Here is a 26,955-nt window from a genome sequence, read left to right on the forward strand (position 1 = left end):
CAGCACACCAACATGGCACATGTATACATATGTAACAAACCTGCACGTTATGCACATGTACCCTAGAACTTAAAGTATAATAAAAATAAAAAAAAAGAAAAAAAAAAAAAGAAAAGAAAGTGAGATCCTTAGATGAGTTTTTCTGGGAAACAGAGTTTCAGAGTTCTCACAAAGATCTGGGGATCTTGTGTGATGTTAATTACCCTGATGCTGTCTGTGAGAGCTGGCAGCCTCAGAAAGAATGGAGATTTAACCCCCTTAGGCTTTCTGGGCTGTGAAACGCTCTCATAAACAAGTAGGTTACCTTGGAGGACTAATGGAGATAGTTTAATAAAATCCATATGGTTGGTTACTTTGGGCAGATGGCTGGCATGCCACCTTGCAAGCACCTCAAGTTTCTAGATGGTCTTCAAGGGCAGCTCTAAATTGTGCATATTGAAGTTGTTGAATCTGCAGGCCACAAAGGAATAGCTAAAGATGGATCAACTAGGAGATGAGCACAATAGTAATATTTTATAATTAAGGGTAGAAGTGGGATCAGCAGGAAGGGGAAAATACTGAATGAGCTTTCTTTCTCTTCCCAAAGCCAGAAAAAGAAAAAGAAAACAAACACATCTCTTCCATCAAGAAAGCAGAGAGATTATCTTATTTTATTTTTGTGAAGTACCCCTCACATCTCTACAGAGCTGTGTCTGGAGAGTCTTTAGGTTTATTTTATTTTATTTAAGTTCCAGGATACATGTGCAGGACGTGTAGGTTTATTACATAGGTAAACGTGTGCCATGGTGGTTTGCTGCACCTATCAACCTATCACCTAATTATTAAACCCTGCATGCATTAGCTATTTATCCTGACGCTCTCCCTCCCCTTGAGTCTTTAGGTTTCAATTGCTCTATTGCTGGGCCCTTTTCCTACTGTTTCTTGAGATTTATAGACACCTTCATACTTTTAACGAGCTTTTGTGATATTAGCCTCTCACCAACCCCATAAGGACAGTAGAGCAAGGAATATTCTCCCTGATAAATGAAGAAACTGAGATCAAATATTCTTTACGCAAAGAAAAACAAGAAAGTCATCAGTGGATGTGGAAATAGAAACAATTTTCATCTTTCTCTTGTTCTTTCTAGTTTCATCTACACACATGACATAACCCTTAGCATGTCAGAAACTATAACAAGCCATGTAATAATAGAGGTTTGCTGCATTTATGGCATTCACTCTAGCTTTATAGATGCCTTTCTTTGCCTTCTTATCTTGGAACCCTTTGAAGTTGTCGGAGCATGGGAAATGTCTTTTAAAAGTAGGCATAGATTTCCTTTTCTAATTGATCCATAAAGGGGAATAAAAATATAGATCAACCAGTAGATGATACAGATGCCTTAACATGTGCTGCATTAGAGACTCAGAGCAGCAGGATCCTGGTGCTGCCTTTTCTCCATTGAGCTGAGTGACGTTCAGCAAATCACAACGTCATGTACCTCATTTGTCTCCTCTATGAAACAGGTGTAATGGTACTCGTTCTGGCTGCCCCAGGATTGTTGTGTGGATGGTGTGGTAATGTATGTGAATGTGTGTTGAAAATTAATGGTCCACTAGATTGTGAGCTCCAAGAAGGCAGAGGCCATTTCTATTTTATTCATAAACTAGCTGATCTTCCTACTGAGGTTACAGATAATCACTAACCCTGCTGCTAAGTCGCCATGGAGCATGCTCATAGATTGGCCCATGCTGGGAAGTAGCTCCATAGAAATAAACACTATCAGCTTCCCTGGAGGGAAAATCATCTAGCTATGTGAGATACCTAGATTTTAAGTTAATCTATCTCCAAATATGGTGAAAAAGCCTGTCTAGGTATTTTCAGGTACTTTGGCAAAAGAGAAGAATTTAATTTTGTTTATAAGATGTATGATCGTCAGTGCTTAGCATGAAGCTTGGCTCAAAAGTTACTCAAAGACTGCTGAATAAACAATGGAATATCAGGCATATTATTAGCTTGTCTTTATTGCTAAATGTTTTCCTTTCTCTTGGAGGCAGATATTAGATGTGTTTTCAGTTGTGTGCACAGTTGTCAGGTCAACCTCTACTTTCTTGGAGATTGTCCTTTCCAGACAGCCTGAGACTTGCCTGAAAGGAAGAGCTATGGAGTCACAGATTCCTAGCTGCTGGGAAAAGCTAATGGTGGTCTCATTGCATCTTTCCCTTTTCCAGAGGCCTTTTTGGCCTGGCCTCAGCATCCTCACTTGTGGCTGTTGCTCTATCTCCAGTCTTGACCTATAAGGTCTATGGTTCTTGCTGTATATTATATAACATAGGAAAGTAAGACTTTTAAAAAAATAAGCATCAAAACAGCCATGTCAAAATTGAAAGACAGTTTTCTTTTTTTAAAACTGTCAAGTAGTATGTACAGCAGATGTCCCTGACCTGCTACGCTTAGTGTCAACTCATCTGTTGCTGTTGCTGTTATGTGTTCCCCTAGTGCATGGTTTGACTGTGTCCTCAAACATTTCATCACATTATATGTGTCTTCAAACAAATAAAATTTGGCTGTAGTTTTCCAGGTATATTGTCTGTTAAGATCTTAAATTCACCATGGTGTTTGGTGAGAAAAAATTTTTAACAAAAGATTTTTACATTTTGATGTGTTTCCTAAGGCAAGGGGATGGATTAAGGTGTCAGGGAGGTCTGTTGTGTACATAGCTCAGTTATAATAAAGCTTAAAGATTAATGGTTGATTTTCCAGATTATGTCAAAATGTCAGCATACTCTGCATAGGTGCACTTGTGGAAAGATTTTTCTCCCTTCCTGCATATACTTCAAAAGCCCCGTTATAGATAACCAATAAATATTGAAGAAATGTAGACCCAGTTGAAAATGCTTTGTGTGTGTGTGTGGTTGTGAATGTCGAAGCAGAATCTAAATGCTATTAGCAGGGACTACTTTTCAAATCAGCGTGGCAGAACCCCTCCTTTCGCTGCCTGTGCTTAAAAAAATTAAAAATTATAATGACCAAGACAATAATCAAAGAGTCTTGTGTTGAGACAAAACATTCTTCTTGAGTAATTCAGCTGTGCTTCACAGGGCTTACAACGCCTGTAAGTCACGAGATAGGACAGTTCCCTTAGTGGTCTCCTAATAAAGTTCAATTCTTCTGCCTTGCCTAGGGCACTGAAGCAAGTTGTCACTCTCTCTACTCCTCTTCTTTTATATTTACTTTCTTAAAGAGGTTTAAATTAATGTTAAACACTTTATTTTTTAAAAAGAATTCCTTTTATCCCCCAAACTATCTGTAATGGGGATATGGCCAAATATCTGGAAAAGAAATCTGGCATCTGGCATTGGGGTAAGACTCAAAGACCTCATCAGCTAACTGATCAAAACTAATACAAAAAGAGACAATTGACTTCTTATATGTGATATATAAGTTGTATATCAATGTGTTCTTAGAATAAATAAAGTATTTGTCTTAAGTCCTAAAATAATCACTGTAGTTATGTAGGCTCTGATATAGTGAAATAAGAGATACGATAGAGATAATGCAACTCTCTCCTTGGCAAATACTCTAATGACAGTTTTATAAAATTATCCTTTGAACTTACTGCCTTCATTCACATTATGGTGTCTCATTCTGGTCTGGTGCCTTATTTCTTATTTTAATATGTGTCTTTATGCCCTATATACATGGAATTAAAACAGTACCATTTCCCCGTCAACTGTCCAAACATATCAAATTGACATGGATTTAAATTTTTTTGGGATTCTAGAATTACTGCCTATTTCCAGAAGAGAGCATTTAAGCTCTCATAAAACCTTCTACCAGCATGGTAAATGATCTCCACATAAAATCAGAAAGTTTTGAGATTATCTCATCTCTGTCATGATGATTTCTGCAAGGTTTCTGGGTGTGGTATACATCTCATAAAATGATGCACTATACAAGTCAGCCTCCAGACCTGGCCATTTTCCAAAAGTTTGCTTGTTTCAGAAAGGGTGGCATTTCCTCCCGTGTTTCTGCCCTGTGTAGGTAAGGGAGGAAGCTGAGTTTAGTGGTTAGTGCAATAGGCTGAGTCAGCAAGTTTAGTTTCTTATTGTTGATGTGATTTGGTGAGAACCTTTGTCAAACCAACTCTGTCTAAATGATAAAAGAAGTCTTTGTTCTCTTATATGTAACTTTTGTAAACTTCATTGTGACTAGCGTCTTCATTGGTACTGTTCTGAAACTCTGAAACATCTCTCTGGGATTTTTCTGCCTTGTATTCTTTCAGAGAATCAAGAAACCAAGAAGCGGCAAAGCAAGAAACAAACTAAACCAAATACCATGGCCTCAGCAGCCTACGCACACAGGTACATGCACAGGCATATCACAGGTTATACACGACCTGTCAGGGCCATTCACTCAGGTGTGAATAAGAAAGAAGGCCTCTAGAGTTGTGCCCAGATAAACACAAGAGCCTTGCATAAAGTTCAGCAAATGAGAAAGAAAAATTGTCCATTATGGTATGAATAAAATATTGGACCTTTAACTTTTCCATTAGGATTAACTTTAGAACAAACGTCTCCCTTTCTTCCACCATCAGACATTTAACGTAAAAAGGGGAAAAACGTGATCCTGTTAAAGTGCCTACTGGGGGCAAAATATTTTGTGGGGTAGAATTTTCCTTAGCCAGGTGCCTACTACATTCTGTAACTTTGTTAAGCCAGCTTTGTCTGCAGCTAGGCATTACATGGCTTATGTCACATCACAGGCTAAGTACTTTAAGGGATTTAACTGAAGGATAAATATTTAAAAACATTTTAAAATAATTCTATTACATCAATGGAAAATAATGTTTATTGAACCACGGTTAACAACACCAAGATATTTTCAAACGGTTAAACATTTATCAAGAGGAAATTGATAAAGGAAATAATAGAGTTGAAGTAAAGTTAAATACTATGAAGTAAAAAAAGAAGTGAATCTATACTTATTTGAGTTTTAAAAAACAAACAAATAATGGCAAGAGAATACTATGTTATATGATTCCATGTATAAACTGTTTTGGGTGTTTATGCATATAAATGTATAAATAATTATTTGAATGCATCTTAATAAAATATTAATATCAATTTTCACAAAACAGAAATCCAGCATCCTAGTTATTTTCTAATACTTTTAAAAGTCTGCAGGCAGAGGGAACTTTGGAATTACTTTTTCTTCCAGTTCCACCTTTTTTTTTTATTTTTTATTTTTTATTATTATACTTTAAATTCTAGGGTACATGTGCATAACGTGCAGGTTTGTTACATATGTATACTTGTGCCATGTTGGTGTGCTGCACCCATCAACTCGTCAGCACCCATCAATTCATCATTTATATCAGGTATAACTCCCAATGCAATCCCTCCCCCCTCCCCCACCACGATAGGCCCCGATGTGTGATGTTCCCCTTCCCGAGTCCAAGTGATGTCATTGTTCAGTTCCCACCTATGAGTGAGACCAGTTCCACCTTATAACATGAATCTGTATCAGGTTAAATTTCCAAAACCTAGTGGAGAATGATCATTTCAGTGCAGCTTTCCAAATCATTGTAGCATTTCTCTAGGCAACAACAATAAAGCCGTCCACTTGTGTTTTTGGCATATGTGCTTCTAATTCTGGTTGGGATATATAGTTTTGGAGCTGCTGTCTAAGGAAATCAGTTTTCAAATCAAGAGAGTTAATAGTAATATTCTAGATGTCTCTTCTAGCAGCATGCATTTTGCTCCCTGCCTTTCCTGATGGAAGAGGTCCCTCTGTTCCACTGATTATGGGATTGTAAGATGACAGCTAGGGAAAGCTCAGAAAATGAGAGAAACAAATGAATAACTTAAAAATACCATCATTTTAATGGCAGCCTTACTCAGGACAAGTAAAAATGTCTGCAGGGCAATTAGAAAAGAATTTTATTTTATTTCTTCCTATCTCTTAGTGGAAGGACTAGAGGGCTGGCCCCAGGCTGTCTTATGTTATTACAATTTGGTCCCTGTAGTATTAGTATAGAGTGAGCTTGGGAAGAAATGAGTTCATATTATGTTTGTAAATGTTGCGTGTGATCTTGTTTCATCCTCTGAAGTTCATAAGGCAGGCTATCAGAGATGCCCAATGTGTGTGTGTGTGTGTGTATGTGTGTGTATGTGTGTGTGTGTATGTGAGTTACTGTTTTTTTTGTTTTTTGTTTTTGAGACGGAATCTCACTCTGTCACCAGGCTGTAGTGCTGTGGTACGATCTCGGCTCACTGCAACCTCTGATTCCCTGGTTGAAGCAATTCTCCTGCCTCAGCCTCCCTAGTAGCTGGAATTATAGGCATGCACCAACACGCCCAGCTAATTTTTGTATTTTTAGTAGAGATGCGGTTTCACCATGTTGGCCAGGCTGGTCTCAATCTCCTGACCTTGTGATCCACCCACCTCGGCCTCCCAAAGTGCTGGGACTACAGGCGTGAGCCACTACACCCGGCCAGAAGTTAGGTTTTAAAATTGCCTTTATGACTTGACGTCACCGAAGATTGAAGGGGAAGTGACATGACTGTGGCAGTCAAGTCCCTAAATAAAGGATGATGTGCTCTTGCTGGCTGCCGTCTTTGCCCCATTGGATTTAAATGGCTTGGAGACCAATTGGCCGCCGGCCCCACAACCCTGTATTGTATGAATATCAAGGGTAGCCTTTGTTGAGTCTAGATAACATTTTCAGTATAAGCAGGTTAAAGAAGTTGATTTTTCTATGCTGCTTTTATAGTTCCACTTTTAGATAATCAACATTTGTGTGCTGCCCTGAGGAACCACCTCACCAAGTCCTTCATGATGCCACCAGTGACCATTTGGGGAAACAGAAAAAGTGGCATGCCAGAACTAGAAAATGATTTGTACTTCCTTATGCTTAGAAATATCCAGCTTCCTGTCTAATCAGATTTTCAAAACAACTCAATTTCCATACAAATTACTCATTGGCTAGGAATTGATAAGCATTAGAAACCACAAACCAATCAGAATGTGGCAATAGCTTTGCTCAGAATTAAATGTTGATTCAAATCAGCTCTGGTAATATGATGCCCTTTAATGAAATCATCATTGAATGATTTAGTAGATGCTTTCCTAGTTTTTGAGAAAGACACAAAATAAGTGGGAGATGGGGTCTGGGCATAGGGGCAATGAATATTTGGGCACACTTTCTGCCTCTGTGCTAATAAATCTCTTCATCTTTTCAGAGAGTCTCCTTTTGCCTGCAATATGGATGAATGGTCTTTGAAAGTCTAATGGGAATTGATGCCATTTATTGATTACCATTTAAAGCACAACTTTCTAATCTCTAATTGTTTTTAAAAGAAAAATGCTTTCCAGTGGAACAAGTATCTCTTATCTGAGGGTCCAAGTCTGGTGTCTTGATGTCCTAAGTGGTTAATTACTTCATATAGAAACTTCTGGTGTCTTGATATCCTAAGTGGTTAATTACTTCATATAGAAACTTCTGGTGTCTTGATAGCCTAAGTGGTTAATTACCTCATATAGAAACTTCATGCCTATTGAGATGGTGATCATAAGCTCTGTTGAAGGTTGATATCAAACCAGATTTCCATGGAGCTGATTATGTGTTGACTACTCATCAGATGGAAATCCCTGGCTTCTAGCCCTGATAAATGTGATTTCATGGGGGCAGGAAATTGTTTCTAAATAAGCTTATGGGACTGCCATAGTTGTGAAGGTCAAGGCCAGATTAGTTCCAGAGGGTCTTCATGTCATTTTGATGCTCCCAACATTGGACCCTTCTTCCCAGTTGGGGATTATGATCTGCTCAGTAAACAGGTGGTAGAGGTGAGATATGGATATTTTGAATCAATGAGAATTCTTGAAAGGGTCCCAGGACTAATACATTCTCTTTCAGGGAGTGAAAACAGTTTGTGGTTAATTGCTATAATGTCAAGAAACACACTCTTCCTGGTTTACTGTGAAGTAATTGGACAAATCTCATGACAATACATGTAGAAATTATTTCTTATTGATTATTTAAAAAAGCAGGTTTAGAACCACCATCCGTTTACTCCTGGCCTTTGAGGAAAAATCAGCAATTATATCTGTCATGAAATAACTTGATTATTGCTTGAAGAGAGTGACTAACTACTCCACCTACTACCCAAGTGGCTTCTGGATCATTGCTACAACTAGTTACTGTGGTTACAGTAGCAGGCAGTCGTAATATTATAGAATGTTTCCATTTTCTAATCCAAATCAGCATATTTTTCTTGTTGGGGTAACTGAAAAAACATTTTAGTTCTTAAAAACTCTACTAGTATTCTTCCTTAATAGTCCTGTTACCACAGAACAAAGATCTTGATGGTTTATGTAAAAGCGGTTTGTCCCTCGTATTATCCTTCTATCATTTCCTCCTTTCATCTTTCCTCTTGACAGACTTTACATAGCTTTATTAACTTTTCCTAGTGAAAAATTTACTGTTTCCCCAATAAGATTTTGCTTATAAGGAGCAGAGGGAATAAGTCTACCCAAGACATTAAAACAATTATCAGCTGTCCTGAAAATGAAATTATCACCATGTACACAAATACTTGATACAGTTGTAATACATCTCAATAGACAACCAACATTTAAAACAGAATATATAATTTCTTATAGTCCATTACTCCTCAGAGTCTTACAGTCAATTGCCTAACTTCTGTGAACCTCTGAGACATAAAAACACTGCTTTTGTAAAAGCTAGAAAGCAGAATAAATATTGTTTAGTTAAATCCCCTCATTATTCAAGTGAGGGGCCTGAAGCTGGTAGAAGTTAAATGGCTTGCCCAAGGACAAACAATCACTTTGTGGCAGGGTTGGGATTCAAACCTGGTAGTCCAAACTCAGTGCCCTCGACATGCAACTTGTTATGTCTTACTCAAGTCTTAGTTCTAAACAACAATGAAGTAGATCACCAACCAAGCAGCCCAGTATTTAAGATGCTCTCCTTTGATAACATTCCCACTCTTTCCCAACTCTCCCTTAAAAGCACTGTGAACTTGCCTTTGTGAGAAGATGATAAAATAAAAATCAGCAGGCTCAATTAACTGCAAAGCACTTACTCTGAAAAATTCTTTTGTTGAACCAGAGTCCAGGGTCCCATATGCAATTTCAGTCTGTTTAGCTAAGTCTTCAGCACTCTCTATAGGAGAAACCATCCTCTCCACAGTCAGGAAAGCAGCGAGATTGGCAGTATAGGAAGAAATTATGATCAGGGTGAAGAACCACCAAACCCCTCCAACAATGCGCCCGGAGAGTGATCTATAAAACAAAACAAAAACAAATCCAGACCCAGAGGGGCCAGATCTAAGTTTAAGAAATCCTTGTCTTTATTTCTGGAAAGAGGAGTGGTTTAAGTATAGCTGATGAAGGAGGGAAATAGATGATGTAAGGGAATTAAAACATTAAACAAAGGTCACATGTTAACAACAATACCCCATGTCATGATGGCATATTATGATGGTGCATGCATAATACTCGTCAGGCCTATACACGTTGCAAAGCAGGATTTTCTTTTTAAAAAATTAGGTGGGGTCTTTCTATGTTGCCCAGACTGGACTTGAACTCCTGGGCTCTAGCAATCTTCCAGCTTCAGCCTCCTGAATAGCTGGGACTGCAAGTGCACTCCCAGCAGGATTTTTCCTTTTAATTACAGGAAAGAATATATATATATATATATATTTTTTTTTACCATCTCCTGCTTCCATAGGTAATAATTTAACTTACTGAGTTCTCTTCCTGTGAACTTTGCTGGGCACACCTGTAGAAGCAAGTGGTTTTCAGCCTTGGCTTCACATTACAATCACCTAGAATCTTAAAAAAAAACTCATGCCCAGGCCCACCAATTAAATCAGAACTTGGGAGGTAGGACGCAGACATTTAGATTTTTTAAAGCTCACCACGTGATTACAAAGCACAACCAAGGTTGAAAACCACTGCTATAAGGTAATGTCATGAGAAAAACAGTCAAAAACCTCTTCTCACTTGAAGATAAATGGGTAGGTGCTGGAAAATGAGCACTATTCACTTTGAGTTTAATAAATTTAACAAAGATATTGCCATTTTGTGGAGTTGATCATCCAAGAGGCAAGGAGCTAGATGATAATATTTGTTATCATCTTCATATAAATAGCTATTGGGGTCCAGAGATTAGAAACTTTCTCCTTTGACAACTAAGCCTTAACCACACAAGGCAGACTCCAAGTGAAGTAGGAAACTACCTGTATAGTCGGACTAGAGGCATTAAAAGGCTTGCTTCCTCCACACCCCTCTCCACCCCCATGCACAGAAAATGAAAACAAAATCATCTTCCTGGTCTGATGGAGAAATTCTGTTGGAATCACCCTCTGTGTTGTTTTCAGGAGGCTTGGTCAAAACGTAACACATTACTTCAACAGCACCCCCTGTTTATTCAATTAGTAGGGAATGGGAAAGTAAGTTTTAATAAGGTGAAATTTTTGTTCTTAAATGTTACTGTGCATCAGTGTTACCTGAGGTGTTTGTTAAAATGCAGATTCAGAATAGCTGAATGCCCAAGAATCTGCACTTCTTAAGCATCACAGGTGATTCTGCTGCAAGTGGTCTGTAGACCAAACTGAGAAACATTGTTCTTCTACATCAGTGATTCTCAATTCTGCCTGCATATCAATATCATCTAGGGAGCTTTAGTCAAAACACGTCAAAACAAAAAGACAAAAAACCTTGCCTAGGTTTCATCCAAGACCAATTAAATCCTAACCCTGGGGGTTGGGACTAAGCAGCAGCAGTTTATAAAACTCCCGAGGTGCAGACAGTGTTGCAAGTTTGGTCCTACATCATGAGTGTTCCTCAGAGACAGGGACCATAGGAAGTTATTGGACAGTGTGAGGGAATTGAATGCTCAGTGATGGGTAATGGCTTGTATTCAGGAAACTTCATCTCCTTCACAGTATTGCTGAAGGCTGGCTCTGTCTGCAGAAATGAAAATCTGCTCCCTAGGTTTTATAAAACATTGCCACATCATCCTTAGGATAATTCTGCTGTGTGGCAGAGCTCCATCCTAGTTATGCTATGTTCTTCCATGCCCAGAAAAGCTCACAGGAAGAGAACCCACTCTGTCATAAAGTCAAGAATAGGCGTAGGAGCCTGGCATATCTCTAGGCTCTGTGGGAAGAGGGTAGTTCTGGGCTGAGAGCCGGCAAATCAAGCTCTTCTCTGTCTGTACCAGCATTTCACCACTTTGAAGCAAATTTAAATTCCTGTGTCCCAAGATAACCTTTTTCTGGCCTCTGGAAAACTCAGTTGTTTTAGATGCTACACTCTGAATGAATAATTTTGGCAGGTATTTTGATACATATTTATTATTGGTTGACTATAACAAACTGACTTGATTTTTTAAAAATCTGCAGTTCCTGTTGGTCCCTGGATTCCTAAGACAACCCTTATTTATTTCCTGAGCATGATCACTTTTAGCTTTTTGAATTTGAAAATCTGCTTTGCAGCAGATTTTTCTAACAGTTACACTATCTCAGGATTTCATCTGGGAACATTTCTCTTTTAATCAGAAGTAAAAACATCTGGATGAATCACAAAAGAATGTGTCACACTTCTGAATGTTAAAAGTATACAGAGTGTTTTGATTATGCATTTATACCTTTCAGAGTCTTTCTTCATTGTTGCTACATACATTTAATTTATTCTGAACTGATCTGACTCTAGAAATAATTTTGCTATATAAAAGATTAACACTCCAAAGAAACATCCATACTAATAGAGGAACAAAAATGATAACAATTATAGCTAATACTTACTGAGCACTTCTTGGGGGCCAGACTCTGTTCTAATTGCTTTACCTGTGCCAACTATTTTAATTCTCTATCCCTATGGTTAGGTACTAATTTAAAGATAAGCAAACAGAGATATTTTACAGATAAAGAAACTGAGGCACAGAGAGGAGGAATAGAAAATAAAACATTTAAACTTATACACTAGGAGAGAAATACCCACATTTTGTAATATAAAATACCCATATTTTGTATAAGAAAATCCAAAGTGGTGTGTAAGTTATAGAAGGTACAAATTTTCTACAAATGCTGAGAAATATAGTAGCATGAAAACCAAACATATTTGTATAATTATTGTTTTTTATCTGTTGTTCATTTGGGACAGAACTGTGACTGTCATTTTTATTTGGAATGATGAGGTTTTGCCAGACCAAGGAGAAAACTGACTTTGGAGTAATTCCAGAATCACAGTTTGCTATGGAAAGAGGTATATTTTGCTGTTGTGAATACTAATGGTAGTTCATGCATTGTCTACTTGACAATGTGGAGAAAAATACAGTAATTTATGGAAATTATACTGTGCCATTGTATTGAGGCTAATGGACTGTGGCTGTGTCAGTCTGATCTAAAATCAAGCCTGCACATCATAATCTGGTTATTTTGGCCACTTTAGTACTGATTCAGATCATCATGTGGTTGATCTGAATGACTCAGCTGTTCGTTGTTGACATGACTGAAAATAAACCTAAATGCAAAATGGTCATTTTCATGGCCTCTTGTCTACATAGTTATTGACTTTGGCAATTTTGTGGTTAATGTCATGATATACCTATGAGCGTGGAGAATTTGGGTGATTACCCACATAGAAATGGCATAACAGTATCTGCATACCTCAGCAGAGATAGAAAAGGAGCTTCAGTGGAATCAGTATAGAATGCACAAGCTTGCATTCAACATTCTCCCCTCAAAACAGTAGTAGCTTAGACAAAAGATTTGATGGAATTTCCACCACTTTATTCCCTTGTTTAGCATAAGTGCCTCAATCCTTTCACTGAGAAAAAGTGCAGTGGAACCTACAGGGAAGAAGCTCAATAGGCATTTTTACATTTACCTTTTCTCATTAGGGAAACTATAGCCACTTAAACCCACATTTCACATGGAGGCTATATAAAAAGTGACTTATGGGTCAATCCCATCACATTTTATAAAGGATCTATTAAAATAAGACAAGACTTTATAGTTGAGTTAAAAAGACCTGTCATTTTCCAGTATCTTTCCCTCCATTAATGCAGCTACAAAATGTTTAACATTCATTTCAAATAGTTTTGTTGCACAAGACAGATTTCAAGGTTAGCATAATGAAATGGCTGTAAAATGCTACACATTTAGTGTTTATAAAAGTGCATTATAAGAAGCGTATCATACCTTTTGAGGAAATGTAAGAGGAGGCGTGAAGTTAATGAAAGTAAATTAGCAACAAGAGGAAAATAGACATATAAAAGCACTGCAAAATACGTACATCAAATAATATACAATGCTCTTGTTATCTGCAATAATAAAGAACTAGAGTTTCTGAGTTAATAATAAAATGTATTTTATGACCTCTGAAATGATAATAAAAGTGAGCTATGTGCTATAACCTTTATCTTGTAAGTAAATTTTATAATCTTCACTTTACTAGCTTTACAAGATGAAGAGCTGGGACTGAAAACTGCTTCTCTTTTGTACAAACTCTTTATCATTCCTCTTTTTCTCTTCTTTCTTCCAAAGTATGCATCATTTCTACACTCCATTTAATGCCATGTCTGTGACAGTTTTTTTTAAAAATGTGCAGAATCAATCTTTGGTTCTTATAGTCTTCTCTGATGGGAATAAGTAACCATGTCCCAAAGACTGAAAACTACAGCTTTTAGCCAGAAAAGCCATGAAATGGTTGTAATAAAAATTCTGCTATTACCTCATTAATTTATTATCACATCACTACTACTTTGAAGTGAATGTGCAGTAAGATAAAGACAGTGGTCATACATCAGTAGAGGAAAGGGTATGCTTAAAATATAGCCCAAATTACTATTGTCTTTGATCTCATTTATTTTATACCCTTCATGTCTTTTATTATTCTGCACATACTTTACATTTTAAAGGAGGATCTACGTGTCAACTAATCTGGGCAGATCCCCTGCCCACTTCAACAAAGTACTTGATATCTTGAAAACTTAACAGGAGAGTAACACCTTTGGAAACATCTGTACACAGTTATCAGGTTCAAGTTCATCTGTTCTTTCCATTTTCTCTGTAATAATTCCCCCAACTCTCATGTCTTCAATTTATCTAGCCCTCAGATGTCCCTGCAGCTGCACAGAAAGTCAGCAGGGGGAGCATTTGTCTGGAAGGACTTGGACTCTGGACTGCTTAGTGGTTCTATCCAAGTTTTACAAAGGAAATAAATTTCATATTAAAAATAAAGTTACAACCTTCAGCCAATACCAGTAAGACATAGTAGAATAACACAATAAAAATATTTCAAGAGGGGTAATCTTTAACAAGAGCAAGTTCAAGAAGGAATGTTGCTGGTTATTTCTCATCAGAGGTCAGCTCTTTGATACTAACTGGTATTTCAACTGTATTCCCAAGAAGTTTTAGGAACTAAAATGCAAATGTTATATTAGTTGTTAGTATTTGTGAAACTAGCATGATTATGTGCAGCCAATTTAATAATGACAATAGCTATCATTTATTGAGAACTTACATGCCCGACACTGTGCTTTTTATTTTACAGATGAAGAACTGAGGCTTAGCAAGATTTAGTGATTTGCCCCAGGTTACACAACTGCTAAGCAGATTGTGAATCTAGTGAGGCTAACTCCAGTGCTCATGTGCTTAACCACTATGCTTCTTCCACTGCCTGTCTTCTCCTTCCCCACTCAGGGGGAAAAAGTTTGAATTGAATCTCCTTGCACCTTCCACCGACTCCTCCTAATAAATCAGTTTGTATGTGGATAAAACCTCAGCTTATTATATTGATTACTTTCTCTAGAGTTAGCTCAGCCTCCAGCTTCATGTAGAACAAACTTATTCCCTCTGAACAATTACGGTAGTTCAAACCTAATATTGACATAGACTCTTTACGCTTCTAGGTAGCTGTCAATAATTTGGTGAAAATGTAATGATGCCGTCAGTTTTTCTCATTATGTCTTGTTTCTGATTTCCCAGTCTTTTACTTTGAGCATACACACGCTCGATAATATTTTCAAAGCTCACTGCCTACTTTCATTGAAAACCAGAAAAAAGGTAGAATTTCTTTAGAGGTTGAGAGAATGGAAAACAGCTCTTCTGCCTGAGCATGAGGAGAGGAATGGAACAAACAGTACAACTTCAGGTTGGTAGTGGGAGGCAGTATAGTGGAAATAATCATACTGTTGCCTCTGAAAACCTCCATGACCTTGGATTTCATCACATCATCCTTTGGGTGGTGTTCCCTTGTCTGTGATGTGGGAAAAAGCAGCATGAAGTGGAAGGAGCATGAGTTTTGGAATTGGAGCTTGGTTTGTACTCAGGCTCTGCCAGTAGTTGTGTGACTGGGCAAATTATTTAATCTGACTATCACCTTCTTCAACTTAAAAATAAGTATAATGCCCACTCTGCAGTGGTGTTTTGAGGATTAAAATCCACGTGATAATGCAGGTAAAGTGCCTACACACAGTGGGAGCTGAGGGAAGGTGGTTGTTTTTCCTCTGCCCCCAGTAAATGGAAGCAGTTGGGCTAATTTATGTCTGACATTTCCTCCTGCTCTAATACTTAAATTCTGCTTTAAAATGTGGTATCATAATTTCTTGAATTGCTTCAGTTTTGAGAAAAGTCAGAGTGTATAATGCATGTTCACATTCTGGGCTTTCTGAAGAGTTTGCATTCCAACCGTGGCCATTAAACAGAAATAAAGTATACTGCTGGTGTTTGCAGTCAAGGCAACCACAAATCTTACAGTAACAACTATGTTATTATCAGAAATATCTAAATCTGTTAATAGTTCTAGAAACACATCACAGTGACTGCTGTTATACAATTGAGCACAAGCATATAGTGAGTAGAGCTCTCAAGACAAGGAGAAACGTGTTTCCTCTTCACTAGTATATATAAGAAATATGCTAAGAAGTATAACATTTTATTAAAAGGCTTAAAGGTATAATTTATTTCGAAGGACACACAAAAGACAGTATTGGAGGAGGGATCACCCATATGGTGGAAAACATAGAGCTCATAAAGGCAATAATTTATTACTTAAAAGTATAGTAAGAATAATACTTGTTACTCTAGGCTAGTGTTCTGTAGGTTGTGTGCCCTATTTCTGGGCTGAATTGTAACCAGAATTTAAAAAAAAAGACACAATAGAAAATATCAGAGTGTATTGCACATTGTAAGGTTAAAGTATGGCGAACTTTTGGTTATATACATATGTGTATACTGAATTGTGATGGAAAATTTACTTCTTACTGTGGGTCATGGTAAAACATTTTGAAAGCCATTGCTCTTTATGACAGTGTCTAGTGTAGTATAATAAAACATACACTTTGAAAAAAAGCACTTGATGTATCTCAGTGCCAAAGAAGAGCCACAGCTTAAATTCTACTATAAGACATTAACAAACCTGTTCAACCTGTCATTTTCAGGCCATAATCTTTAAGTTATTACTTAATGAATCAATATACATAAATACTTCTAAAAATGAGAAGAGACTTTTTGAGTATGCAGAGTAGTATGCAGCACTCCAATGGGGATACCACAAACTTAGTTCTAAAAATTCACTTACAGAAACCAATAAGATCTTTAGCCTTAATGACTCTTTAGTATTGTCTCAACATAGATTACCAGCCATGTTAAAAATCATTGAATTATAGGATCATTCAGAAACCATAGTCTCTTGAAGTGAACATTTCAAAAAATAAAGGAACTAGCAAAACAAACTCCCAGATAATACGAAAAATGATACACATTCTAAGCACAAAAGGAAGAGGGAGTGAAATAATTTGGAGAATGTAATCAAGCAGATTGAGAAAAGCCAAAAAATGTGACTTCGATAAGTGAGGCATGCCTCATACAGACTCTTTTAAAAAGCTGCCGAATATGGTTACCAATTAGTTATGCTGCAAAGCTTCTTTTTAAATGTTTTATGCTCCAAGTGGATAATCTCAAAATGAAGTATGCTGTAAAAACATGGTAGGAATCTTCTGAGTCTTTATATTTCACATGAAAATCCCTAATATGTTTGTATAATTGACTCTGGTCAGTATTTGGATTAATATTCAAGTTTACCAAAATCTACAACTTTTTTGTCTCAAAATATAAAGATGTTACATTCACTTACAATGTATTATAATTAAGAATTCACCGCCATATTTGTTTAGGTTTAGACTAAGTTTGTGAGGCTCAGGACATTCAAGTTCAATATTTTGCTTTTCTTAGATAAAACTTGCATACCATAAAATTCACCAATATAAGTGTATGATCAGTGATTTTAGTAAACATAGTTGTGCAACTATCATCACAATCCAATTTTAGAGCATTTTTATCACCCTTAAAAGTTCCTTCATGCTCATTTGCAGCTAATCCTTGCAGGCCTAGGACTAGGATAAGGCAAGTGAAGCAACCCCCCCACATGCAAAGTTTAAAGGGGCATCAAAATCTCATTAATCAAGATGAACAGAATTTTAGTCCAATATTTAAAAAATTAATGCATAATATAAAAATTTTAAATAAAGCTTGGATGTGATCCCTGTACTTGCTTTACTCAGGCTCAATTGCCTCACCCTAATACTGGCCCTGATTATCCCCTCTCTGCTCCCTTTAAGCCCCTGGCAACCACTAACATACTTTCTGTCTCTGTAGACTGCCTATTCTGGACAAATAGAATCATACAGTGTGAGATATTCAATAAATGGAATTCAAATGGCATGATATATGGCCTTTTGCATCTGGCTTATTTCACTTAGCATAATTTTTTTTTTTTTTTTTTTTTTTGAGACAGAGTTTTGCTCTTGTTGCCCAGGCTGGAGTGCAATGGTGCAACCTCGGCTCACTGCAACCTCCGCCTCCCAGGTTCATGTGATTCTCCTGCTTCTGCCTCTTAAGTAGCTGGGATTACAGGTGCCCACCACCATGCCCAGCTATTTTTTTGCATTTTTAGTAGATACAGGGTTTCACCATGTTGGCCAGGCTGGTCTTGAACTCCTGACCTCAGGTGATCCACCTGCCTTGGCCTCCCAAAGTGCTGGGATAATAGGCATGAATCACCATGCCAGGCCCAGCATAACATTTTTAAGTTTCATACATGTTGTAGATGTGTCAGTAGTCTGTTCTTTTTAATTGGTGAATAGTATTCCACTATATAGATATATCATATTTTGTTTATTCACGAGTTGATGGACATTTGGGTTGTTTCTACTTTTTTAATATTATAAAGTTACTATGAACATTTGCGTATAGTTTTTTTGTGTGAATATATTTTCCTTTCTCTTAGGTAAATAGCTAAGCATAGAATTGCTGTGTTATATTTTAAGTATATATCTTACTTGATAAGAAACTGCCAAACTATTTTCCAATGTGGCTGTAGTATTTTGCATTCCCACTACTAGTGGATGAAAGTTCCAGTTGTTCTACATTGTCATCAGCACTTGGTATTGCCTATCTTTTTGATTGCAGCCATTCTAGAGGATGTATGGAAGTATCGCATTGTGGTTTTAATTTGGATTTCCCTCATGGCTAACAATGTTGAGTATCTTTTGTTATGCTTATTAGCCATTTGTATATCTTCTTTGGGGAAATGTCCATTCAAATCTTTTGTTCATTAAAAAAAATTGGTTTGTCTTCTTTTTATTGAGTTGTAAGAGGTGTCATATATTCTGGTACAAGTCCTTTATCAGACATATGATTTACTAATGTTTTCTCCCAGTTGTTTTTTTTTTTCATTTTCTTAATATGTCTTTTTAAATGCAAGGTTTTGAATTTTGATGAAGTCCAGTTTATCAAATTTTTAATGGATTGTGCTTTTTGTGTCTTATCTAAGAGCACTTTGTCTAATCCAAAGTCAAACAGATATTCTCCTATGTTTTCTATGAGAAGTTTTATAGTTTTAACTAGAAAACTTGGGTGGGATACTACAATGGATAATTGTAGGCAGTCTGAGAGCAAAATGAAAAAGGGAGGGCATTGAAAGGAGAAGGTTGGAGGGAATTAAAGAAGAGTTCTATGTTCTTTTAAATTTTGTCTGGATCCAATCTCTTGACAAATGAGAAAACACTTTAGTACAATTAATTAGGAAACCATGTCTGTTTGATGTGATGAAGCTTTAGTATTTGCTTTATCTGAGTAATATTAATATTAGTGGCAATGTTGCCTTTATCCAGAGTTCAAATGTTTGTTTTAATGTATATACAATACCAAAGAAGTGCAAAAAAGACATTCAAAGCAACACCAATGACACACTCACTTCATGGACGTAAGCAAACACAATGGCTTGATGATAATTTGTCATTTGATGGAATGTTAAATGAAAAAAATTTGGAGTTGAGATGGATGAATACCATATGCACATGAATGGAGTATGGCCATAAAATGCAATGAGGCATTAAGTATGCCACAAAAACAAACCTTGGAGAAATATCACATCCTTGCTGCATAAAGGCACCCAAGGAAAACCAAAGACTGTTAAATATTCCAAATTCATTTGGAGGATCAGGAGGACTTTGTGGGTCACGAGGTTCTTCATTGTTGTCTTCCAAGTGCCATTCATAAGGACTGAATCTGCTGACTAGGAAAAGAACTACGCTGACTCCAATGTAAGCAAAGACAATGCACATCCAGATTTCATAAGCCAGGGGATCCAGAAATGAGAATACTCCTGGTTTTGATTTCTGAGGCTTCTTTATCATGATGGAGATGCCCAGGCTCATGAATGGTTTTGAAAAATCTATGACTTCTTCACGGACCAATGTTATAGTGAGAGGAGCAACAGCTATATCAGCTCTCTGGAAAAAAAAAAAAAAAAGAAAACATATATGACTTTTAGAGACAGTCTTTTAATCAGTTATTTGTTACTTAATATACTTCTTTAGTGAAAATGTCAAGTTCTAAATCTTTACAAACAATTGAATTGTCAATGCTTAGGTTAGAAAAGTGGTAGCGTTCAATGGGTTCTAAAGTGCTTTAACTTGGTCGTAAATTAAAGAAAGGGTGCTGGCCTTTTGTCCTCTGAGACACATTGGCTTAGAGCAACCAACTCTGCTTTCTTTTCCTAATAGTGTGTTTTTGCTACCTTATAATACAACTTGTACTGCCTTGTGACATATCACTGTTTACCTCTTGTTTTCTTATTTTAATTTTCATGTTCTTATGTCTTATCTCCCTCACTTGACTGAAAATTCTTGTGGAGCAGGCATAATATCCTATACTTCTTATATCTGCTTCACTCTACACCATGAGGTGCAACACAGGGCCACAGCAGTTTAATTCTCAGGTGTTTGCTATCTTACATTATTCTTGAATTTTTTTGAGAGTATATCTATTAAAACAGGTTTTTTGAAAGCAGAGGATCACTGCAACATATTATAAACTAAAGAAACTGTAGATGCCTAAAACATGAGTTGTTGATTATTGTATATGACATGTGCGAACATGAAAGAATTTTGCCTGGGCAATAACAAGGGTAAAACAGTTGTCAGAACACATATTAATTTATACAGTAAGCCATATTTTCTAGTGATAATATCAGTGTAGCACTCACATGTATTGAATCAATAAAATAAATGTCAGTAGTGCACTGCACAATTAACTCAGGCAAAGGCAGGCAACATTTTTATATTAATCCCTTGAAAATAGGCACTAGGATTTTCTACATTTATTTCTTTTGTTTTTTGCAATTGTTCCTTTCCAACAGTAGTAAGTCTTAGCCTGAAGCCAGGCCTTAAAATGCACACAAAGAAAAATCCTTCTGACTAAGGAAAGGCTTTTGGATGGTATATCATATATGAAGTGAAAACACCAGTTTTGATCATTTTTTTCTATGTTCAGAACAGCTATGCCTCAATACCCCTACCAAAGGGGAGAGGTAGGGAAGTCTGATATAGAGTATATTTTCAAAGAAACGAAATTTTACTCCTTTGAATTACATATGATAAACCAGTTGAGAAATACTCCTTAATTGGTTTAAGGGGAACTGCAGATGATGAACAGCTAGCTAACATTTATTGAGTGCTTATTCTATATGAGGCACTTTGCTAAGCACATTATACTTACTATCTCATTTAATTCTCACAGTAACCTTGATGTTGGTACAATCACCATTCCCGTGTTAGAGATGGAGAAACTAAAGCACAGAGAGGCTGGGATTAGAACCCTGGTCTTCAGATTCCAGAACCCAGTTGCTTAATGAACATAATGTTCTAACTTCATAAATACTTGCAGGTTTCTACTATACACTACTTTTATCTGCAATTATCAACCTTAACCAACCCCTCTTAGGTTCATTCCAATGCAAATTTGAGTCTTTATTCTGTGCCAAGCACTATTCTAGGTGCTAGGAATGAAGCAGTGAACAAGACAGACAAAACAGACAAAAATACTTACCTGCATGGAGGGCATCCTACATCCTTTACATCCTAGTGGAAGTTGCAGAAAGCATGGGTTTATTGAAGCCAACTGCCTACTGATCAAATCTTCCTTGGAGGCTCAACCATTTCAAACTCATCATTTCTAAAATTAAACCCACCTATCCCCCCAAATGTAGATTCTCCTCTGTGTCTGAGAATGATACTTATTTCAAACTTTTCCCAGTTCCTAATCCTTATCAGTCCTATCCTTTCTGCAGATGATCTTGCCTCTTTCTTTACTGAGAAGATAGAAGCCATTTGATATAAGCTCTATCATCTCAGTGCCCCCCCTACACTTTGTCAACATATTGCAGCATCTTTATACATTTCTTCTGTGTGTTTCCATCTCACAGAAAGTGACGCTTTCTAAGATTTGATCAACTTATTCCATGCATTCTATATTTCTCTGTTGCTTCTTAAAACCCAGCTCTATCTACTGTCTCTTTTAAATCTTTAATTTTTCCCTTCTCCATTAATCTATCCCAGTGGTTCTTAAAGTGTGGGCCCTAGATTAGCAGCAAAAGAGTCACCTGGGAACTTGTTAGAAATGCCAGTTCAACAGGCACATGAAAAAATGCTCATCATCACTGGTCATCAGAGAAATGCAAATCAAAACCACAATGAGATGCCATCTTTTGCCAGTTAGAATGGCGATTATTAAAAAGTCAGGAAACAACAGATGCTGGAGAGGATGTGGAGAAATAGGTATGCTTTTACACTGTTGGTGGGAGAGTAAATTAGTTCAACCATTGTGGAAGACAGTGTGGCGATTCCTCAAGGATCTAGAACTAGAAATACCATTTGACCCAGCGATTCCATTACTGGGTATATACCCAAAGGGTTATAAATCACACTACTATAAAGACACAATGCACACGTATGTTTATCGTGGCACTGTTCACGGTAGCAAAGACTTGAAACCAACCCAAATGTCCATCAGTGATAGACTAGATTAAGAAAATGTGGCACATATACACCGTGGAACACTATGCAGCCATAAAAAAGGATGAGTTCATGTTCTTTGCAGGGAGATGGTTGAAGCTGGAAACCATCATTCTGAGCAAACTATTACAAGGACAGAAAACCAAACACCACATGTTCTCACTCATAGGTGGGAGTTGAACAATGAGAACACATGGCCACAGGTGGGGGAACACCACACCCTGGGGCCTGTCAGGGGGTGGGGGACTGGGGAAGGGATAGCATTGGGAAAAATACCTAACGTAAATGACGAGTTGATGGGTGCAGCAAATCAACATGGCACATGTATACCTATGTAACAAACCTGCACATTGTGCAAATGTACCCTAGATCTTAAAGTATAATTAAAAAAAGAAATGCCAGTTCTTGGGCTCCACCCCAGAGGTATGGGATGAGAAATTGTGGAGGGATGAGACTCATGTGGCCTTCCAGTTTGTTGTAATGCTTGCTATAATTTGAAAATCATTGATCTATTTTATTCACTTAAAAGCATTTTCAGGTAATCCTGTTTACTAACAAACAAAAATGAAACAGAAAACACTCCTCTCACCTTTTGATCCTGCTGCCTTCTTAACCACGTTACATCTCTCCCTAACACCACCAGTATTACTGAAAAAATACAGCTTTACTGTCTTGATATCAACACCACTTTCTCCTTATACCCCTGAGACTTAATTTCCAGCCCCTCCAAATTACTTAAATTGTTTCTTGAACTATATACTTGACTACTAAATCCAAAGATCTTCCTTCAGACATTAACTACTTGTGTGACGCCATTGGCCTTTTGCAGTATGTACCCTCTTTCCTTAGTTCTCTGTTATGAAAGACTCCAGATTCTCCTCCTACCTCCCTGAATGTTCCTTCTCTGACTTTCCTTCCTAGTTCTGCTATCTCAATCAAGGTGCACCTCTGTACCCCAAGAGACTATTCGGAGTGCCTGTCTTAGGAGATAATCAATGAAGGTTTGTTCTTTAAGGTTCTGTCCTTCACTTTCATCCCTCAGTATTGTTACCTATGGTTTCAACTCTCATCTCATTGTGGCTAACTTCTGAATTTCCAATTCCATGTTACTAACTAGAAGGGAGCCAAAGACAAATTTTCATCTATTTTACCCTTTTGCCTGAAGCTAGACCTGGTCATAGTAAAAAAGGTTACTGAGGAGAATGAGTTGGTCAGAAAGCTAGCAGAGTTTTTTTTTTTTTTTTTTTGGCAGAGAGAGTCTGAATCAGTTACAAAGAGTCTTGTCATGCCAAGAGAATTCACAGATAAAGCCACTTCCTCTCTTTGCCAACACGTCTGCCTCCTGCTCAGAGCATGCAAATACCCCTTTAGTATCATTTCTCACTTGATTTCATTTGAATTTAATTACTTAATTTAACCAGTATTTTTCATCTTTTAAGTCTAAAAGATAGTTCTAGGAGAAATTGTTACTTGTTTGTTTTAGAAAAAAGAAATAAGAAGGCATTCACCTAAGAAAATTATTTTGGAATGAATTTAAGGAATTTGGGCTCTTTTCTAGCAGGTACAGAAAGGAGTTTGAGAATCTTGACCCCTTTGAAAAAGCTCTAACTCGGTAATTGAAGCACCTACTACATGGTAAGCACCACTAAATACTAACAAGACACGGCTAGATGGATAAAGCAGGACTTTGTGTTGTCTGAGTTCCAGGAACATTCATCAAAAGAACAGATCCCCAAAAAAGGCCATTCCTAGTTTGAAGTACTTCTGAAATCACAAAAGAGAACAGGAAGAATCTGCTCCCCTTAGGCACTTGCCTTTTTTTCCCCTCAGCCTGGCATTTCCATATTTTTTTCTGGATTGTTTCTTTATAAGGAGATTTTTCAAAAAATGTGGAATTTATCTATGTTTTTGAGGGTGCTCTCCCAATGAAGAATGGCATTAAATCTGTGCTCAGTTGTACCCCATTTGATGTAGACCTGACTCCAAAAGGATAATTCCCCATGATGAACCTTAAAAAGACCTATTACAGATGGAAAAAGACAAAGGAATAGCAAAAAACTGGTGGAAGAAGGCAGGTGGAAGAAGGCTCAAGGACAGCTTGAGGCAGAATCTGTAGCTCCCTTCCCTTCTATTGGTAGGAGACTTAGCAACTCTCCTCCTTTCTTGAATGTTTGGTAAGAAACCAAGCAGCAGAACTCATGTCAGCTCAGAGCCAGCCTTGGAGAAGCCCTTGCCCTCTATCACCACTATCTCCACAGGCAGTCGTTGGCTGCATGTAAGTTTTCTTTTGAAAAGTGTCTGTTCATGTCCTTTGCCCACTTTTTTATGGGGTTGTTTTTTGTACACCAAACCCCTGTAATATGCAATTTACCTAGGTTACAAACCTGCACATGTACCCCTGAACGTAAAATAAATGTCAAAAAAAGCTGTTGTGATAATTGGTGATTTCAGAGCATAGGACCTGCTTGGCATAATTTGTGTGGAGCAATCATGTTATGGCAGTCCCAGGAGAGCTCAATATGTATTTTGGACGCTACTTAGTAATATGCTCCTCCCTGTAACTAACATCCAAAAATATCCATTGAGCTCTCCTGGGATTGCCATAGCAAGAAGGTAAAGGGAGAGGTCACTTTCAAGGCAACTTAAAGACTGAGGAGGCCCACACTGATGAAAAACTGAAAAAGGTAAGTCCTCAAATGGAATTCCTTTCCTAGTCTCTGCTCTTACGAAAGCCAGCTGGAGGCTGGGAGAGAGAGTGATAAGAATTATGGATGGGGCTAGGTAGTAGGTGAAATTCTGACTCAATAATGAAGTGCCTCTCTTGGGGTGTCCTGAATCACTCCAGTGGCCAGTTGTCTTCAAGCCATTGCTTGCACTGGTAATAGCAGTAGGCCAGTTATTTTCAGAAACCTAGGTAGGTAAGTGGGTGGTAGTGGTATGAGGGTGCTCCAATTGACAGACAAAATCAAGCAAATGGAAAGAGCACAGAGTAAGAGTTTGTTAGTGCTTTTGCTTGCATCTTGACTACTTAAAGTATTTTAATCAAGCAACCTAAGTGTGGCTGTGTGGGCTCAGTAAACACACTGAATTAGGTTTGAATTTTCTACTCACCAGTTGCAAACATGGATTAACTGCATTATTGGAGAGGATTTAACTTGAGGGGATTTATAATCCTTTTCATAGGTGGGTTGTCAAAGTTGTAAATGTTATAAAACTTAAGAACCAACAAACTCATATGTATAGGGCTGATGCACCTAAGAATCTGACAGATTTTAGCCAGAGATGATGCTGACTTTAAACGTAATTTAAAAAATTCTTTGAGATTGTAAGCTTGTTATATCTTTAAGAATTTTCATCTGATTATCTGATACAAAACTTGTAACCCACCTTGAGACTATAAATGAGCAGGAGCTTGTCAGACACCATTTTAAAGCACTTTCTGAAAGCAAGGAAGGGGATAGGAGAGAGGGAGTAGACAATGTATTGATGTGTAATCATAATGTACTATATGTTATGTTATCCAAGAGAAGAAGCAGACATGACCTGACCCTTTGTCCCTGTATCAACCACAAGGCTCTAGCTGCCTTTGGCAGACATTTCCTTTGGAAAGTTGATATGTGTTGAAAACAGGAGTGGGGCAGAATCAAGCTAGACAATAGGAATATAATTGCTGTGTGCTGGGGGACAAGACTTAAACTGATTTATTGGCAGTACTCTATGGGATATTTACTGTCTGCAATTGATAAGATCTGGAGAAAAGAATGAGGCTTATTTAAATCTGTGCAACATCAAGCAGTGTCACAACAGAATATCCTCATTTCTTTATCCAGAACAGGTATCCCAGACTGGATCTATTGATTAGGGCTCCTTGTTCTTGGGGTGCTGAGAGAGTTAAAGACAATATGAAGATAAAAAAGTGTCCCTGAAGCTGGATGAAGGCCTTGTGAGACTACGTTTAGCTGGAAATATTTCCCCCACGTTTTCTGCTTAGAATGGCATACTTCATGTGTCCTTAATGCTCCTTCTTGGAGTTCACATGCATCATTCGAAGGAGGGGGCACTTTTATCAAATCATCGGCCCTTCTGCCAAAGCCCAGTATAATCACCTGAAGAATATCTGGCATCTGTTACTGGACCCTTGCTTCTCTGACTTTTAGCTGGCAGGACAAATCGACTCTCTGCCTTTCTTAATGGAAAATGAATCCAGCTTAGGATAGTGACAACCTAAGAGATAATTTCTTCTAGGCAGAGAAATGTCAGTGCAAATAGTATCTGTAAAGTTGCCATGTGTCCTGGGAGCGTGAAGGAGTCTGGGGACACCCAGGGAATATGACCTATAATCAATCATCCCTGCAACCCCATTACTACCCCCAGGCTCTCTGCTATCTTCTAAGTCAGAAGAAGCAATTTAAGCAGCAGCTTGTCAAGCCTTTCCCAAAGCAACCCCCCTCTTCTTTATCCTTAGTTGTAAGTGCTAGGAACATAAGGAACATGGCAGTTGCCCACTGGGAGGTGTTCTGTTAATTGGAGCCTCACTTTCCTTTTAGCCTTTCTCCTGACTCTCTTTTTCTCTTAGATCATATCTCCT

At 37.6% G+C, this 26,955-nt stretch overlaps 1 protein-coding gene across 2 annotated transcripts in view; it reads right to left on the reverse strand.

Annotated features, from left to right (window-relative positions):
* Nucleotides 1–26,955, reverse strand: part of GRIA3 (glutamate ionotropic receptor AMPA type subunit 3) — a 310,602-nt gene that overhangs the window by 54,262 nt on the left and 229,385 nt on the right. For both annotated transcript variants that reach the window (XM_023202310.1, XM_023202309.2), the window contains exons 11-12: nt 19,429–19,805; nt 9,085–9,283 (exon numbers count right to left, since the gene is read on the reverse strand). In XM_023202310.1, coding sequence (XP_023058078.1) covers nt 9,085–9,283; nt 19,429–19,805 — 576 coding nt within the window. The remainder of the gene's footprint in view (nt 1–9,084; nt 9,284–19,428; nt 19,806–26,955) is intronic.

The sequence above is a fragment of the Piliocolobus tephrosceles genome, chromosome 12, assembly GCF_002776525.5.
Source record: "Piliocolobus tephrosceles isolate RC106 chromosome 12, ASM277652v3, whole genome shotgun sequence".
Classification (NCBI taxonomy): domain Eukaryota; kingdom Metazoa; phylum Chordata; class Mammalia; order Primates; family Cercopithecidae; genus Piliocolobus; species Piliocolobus tephrosceles.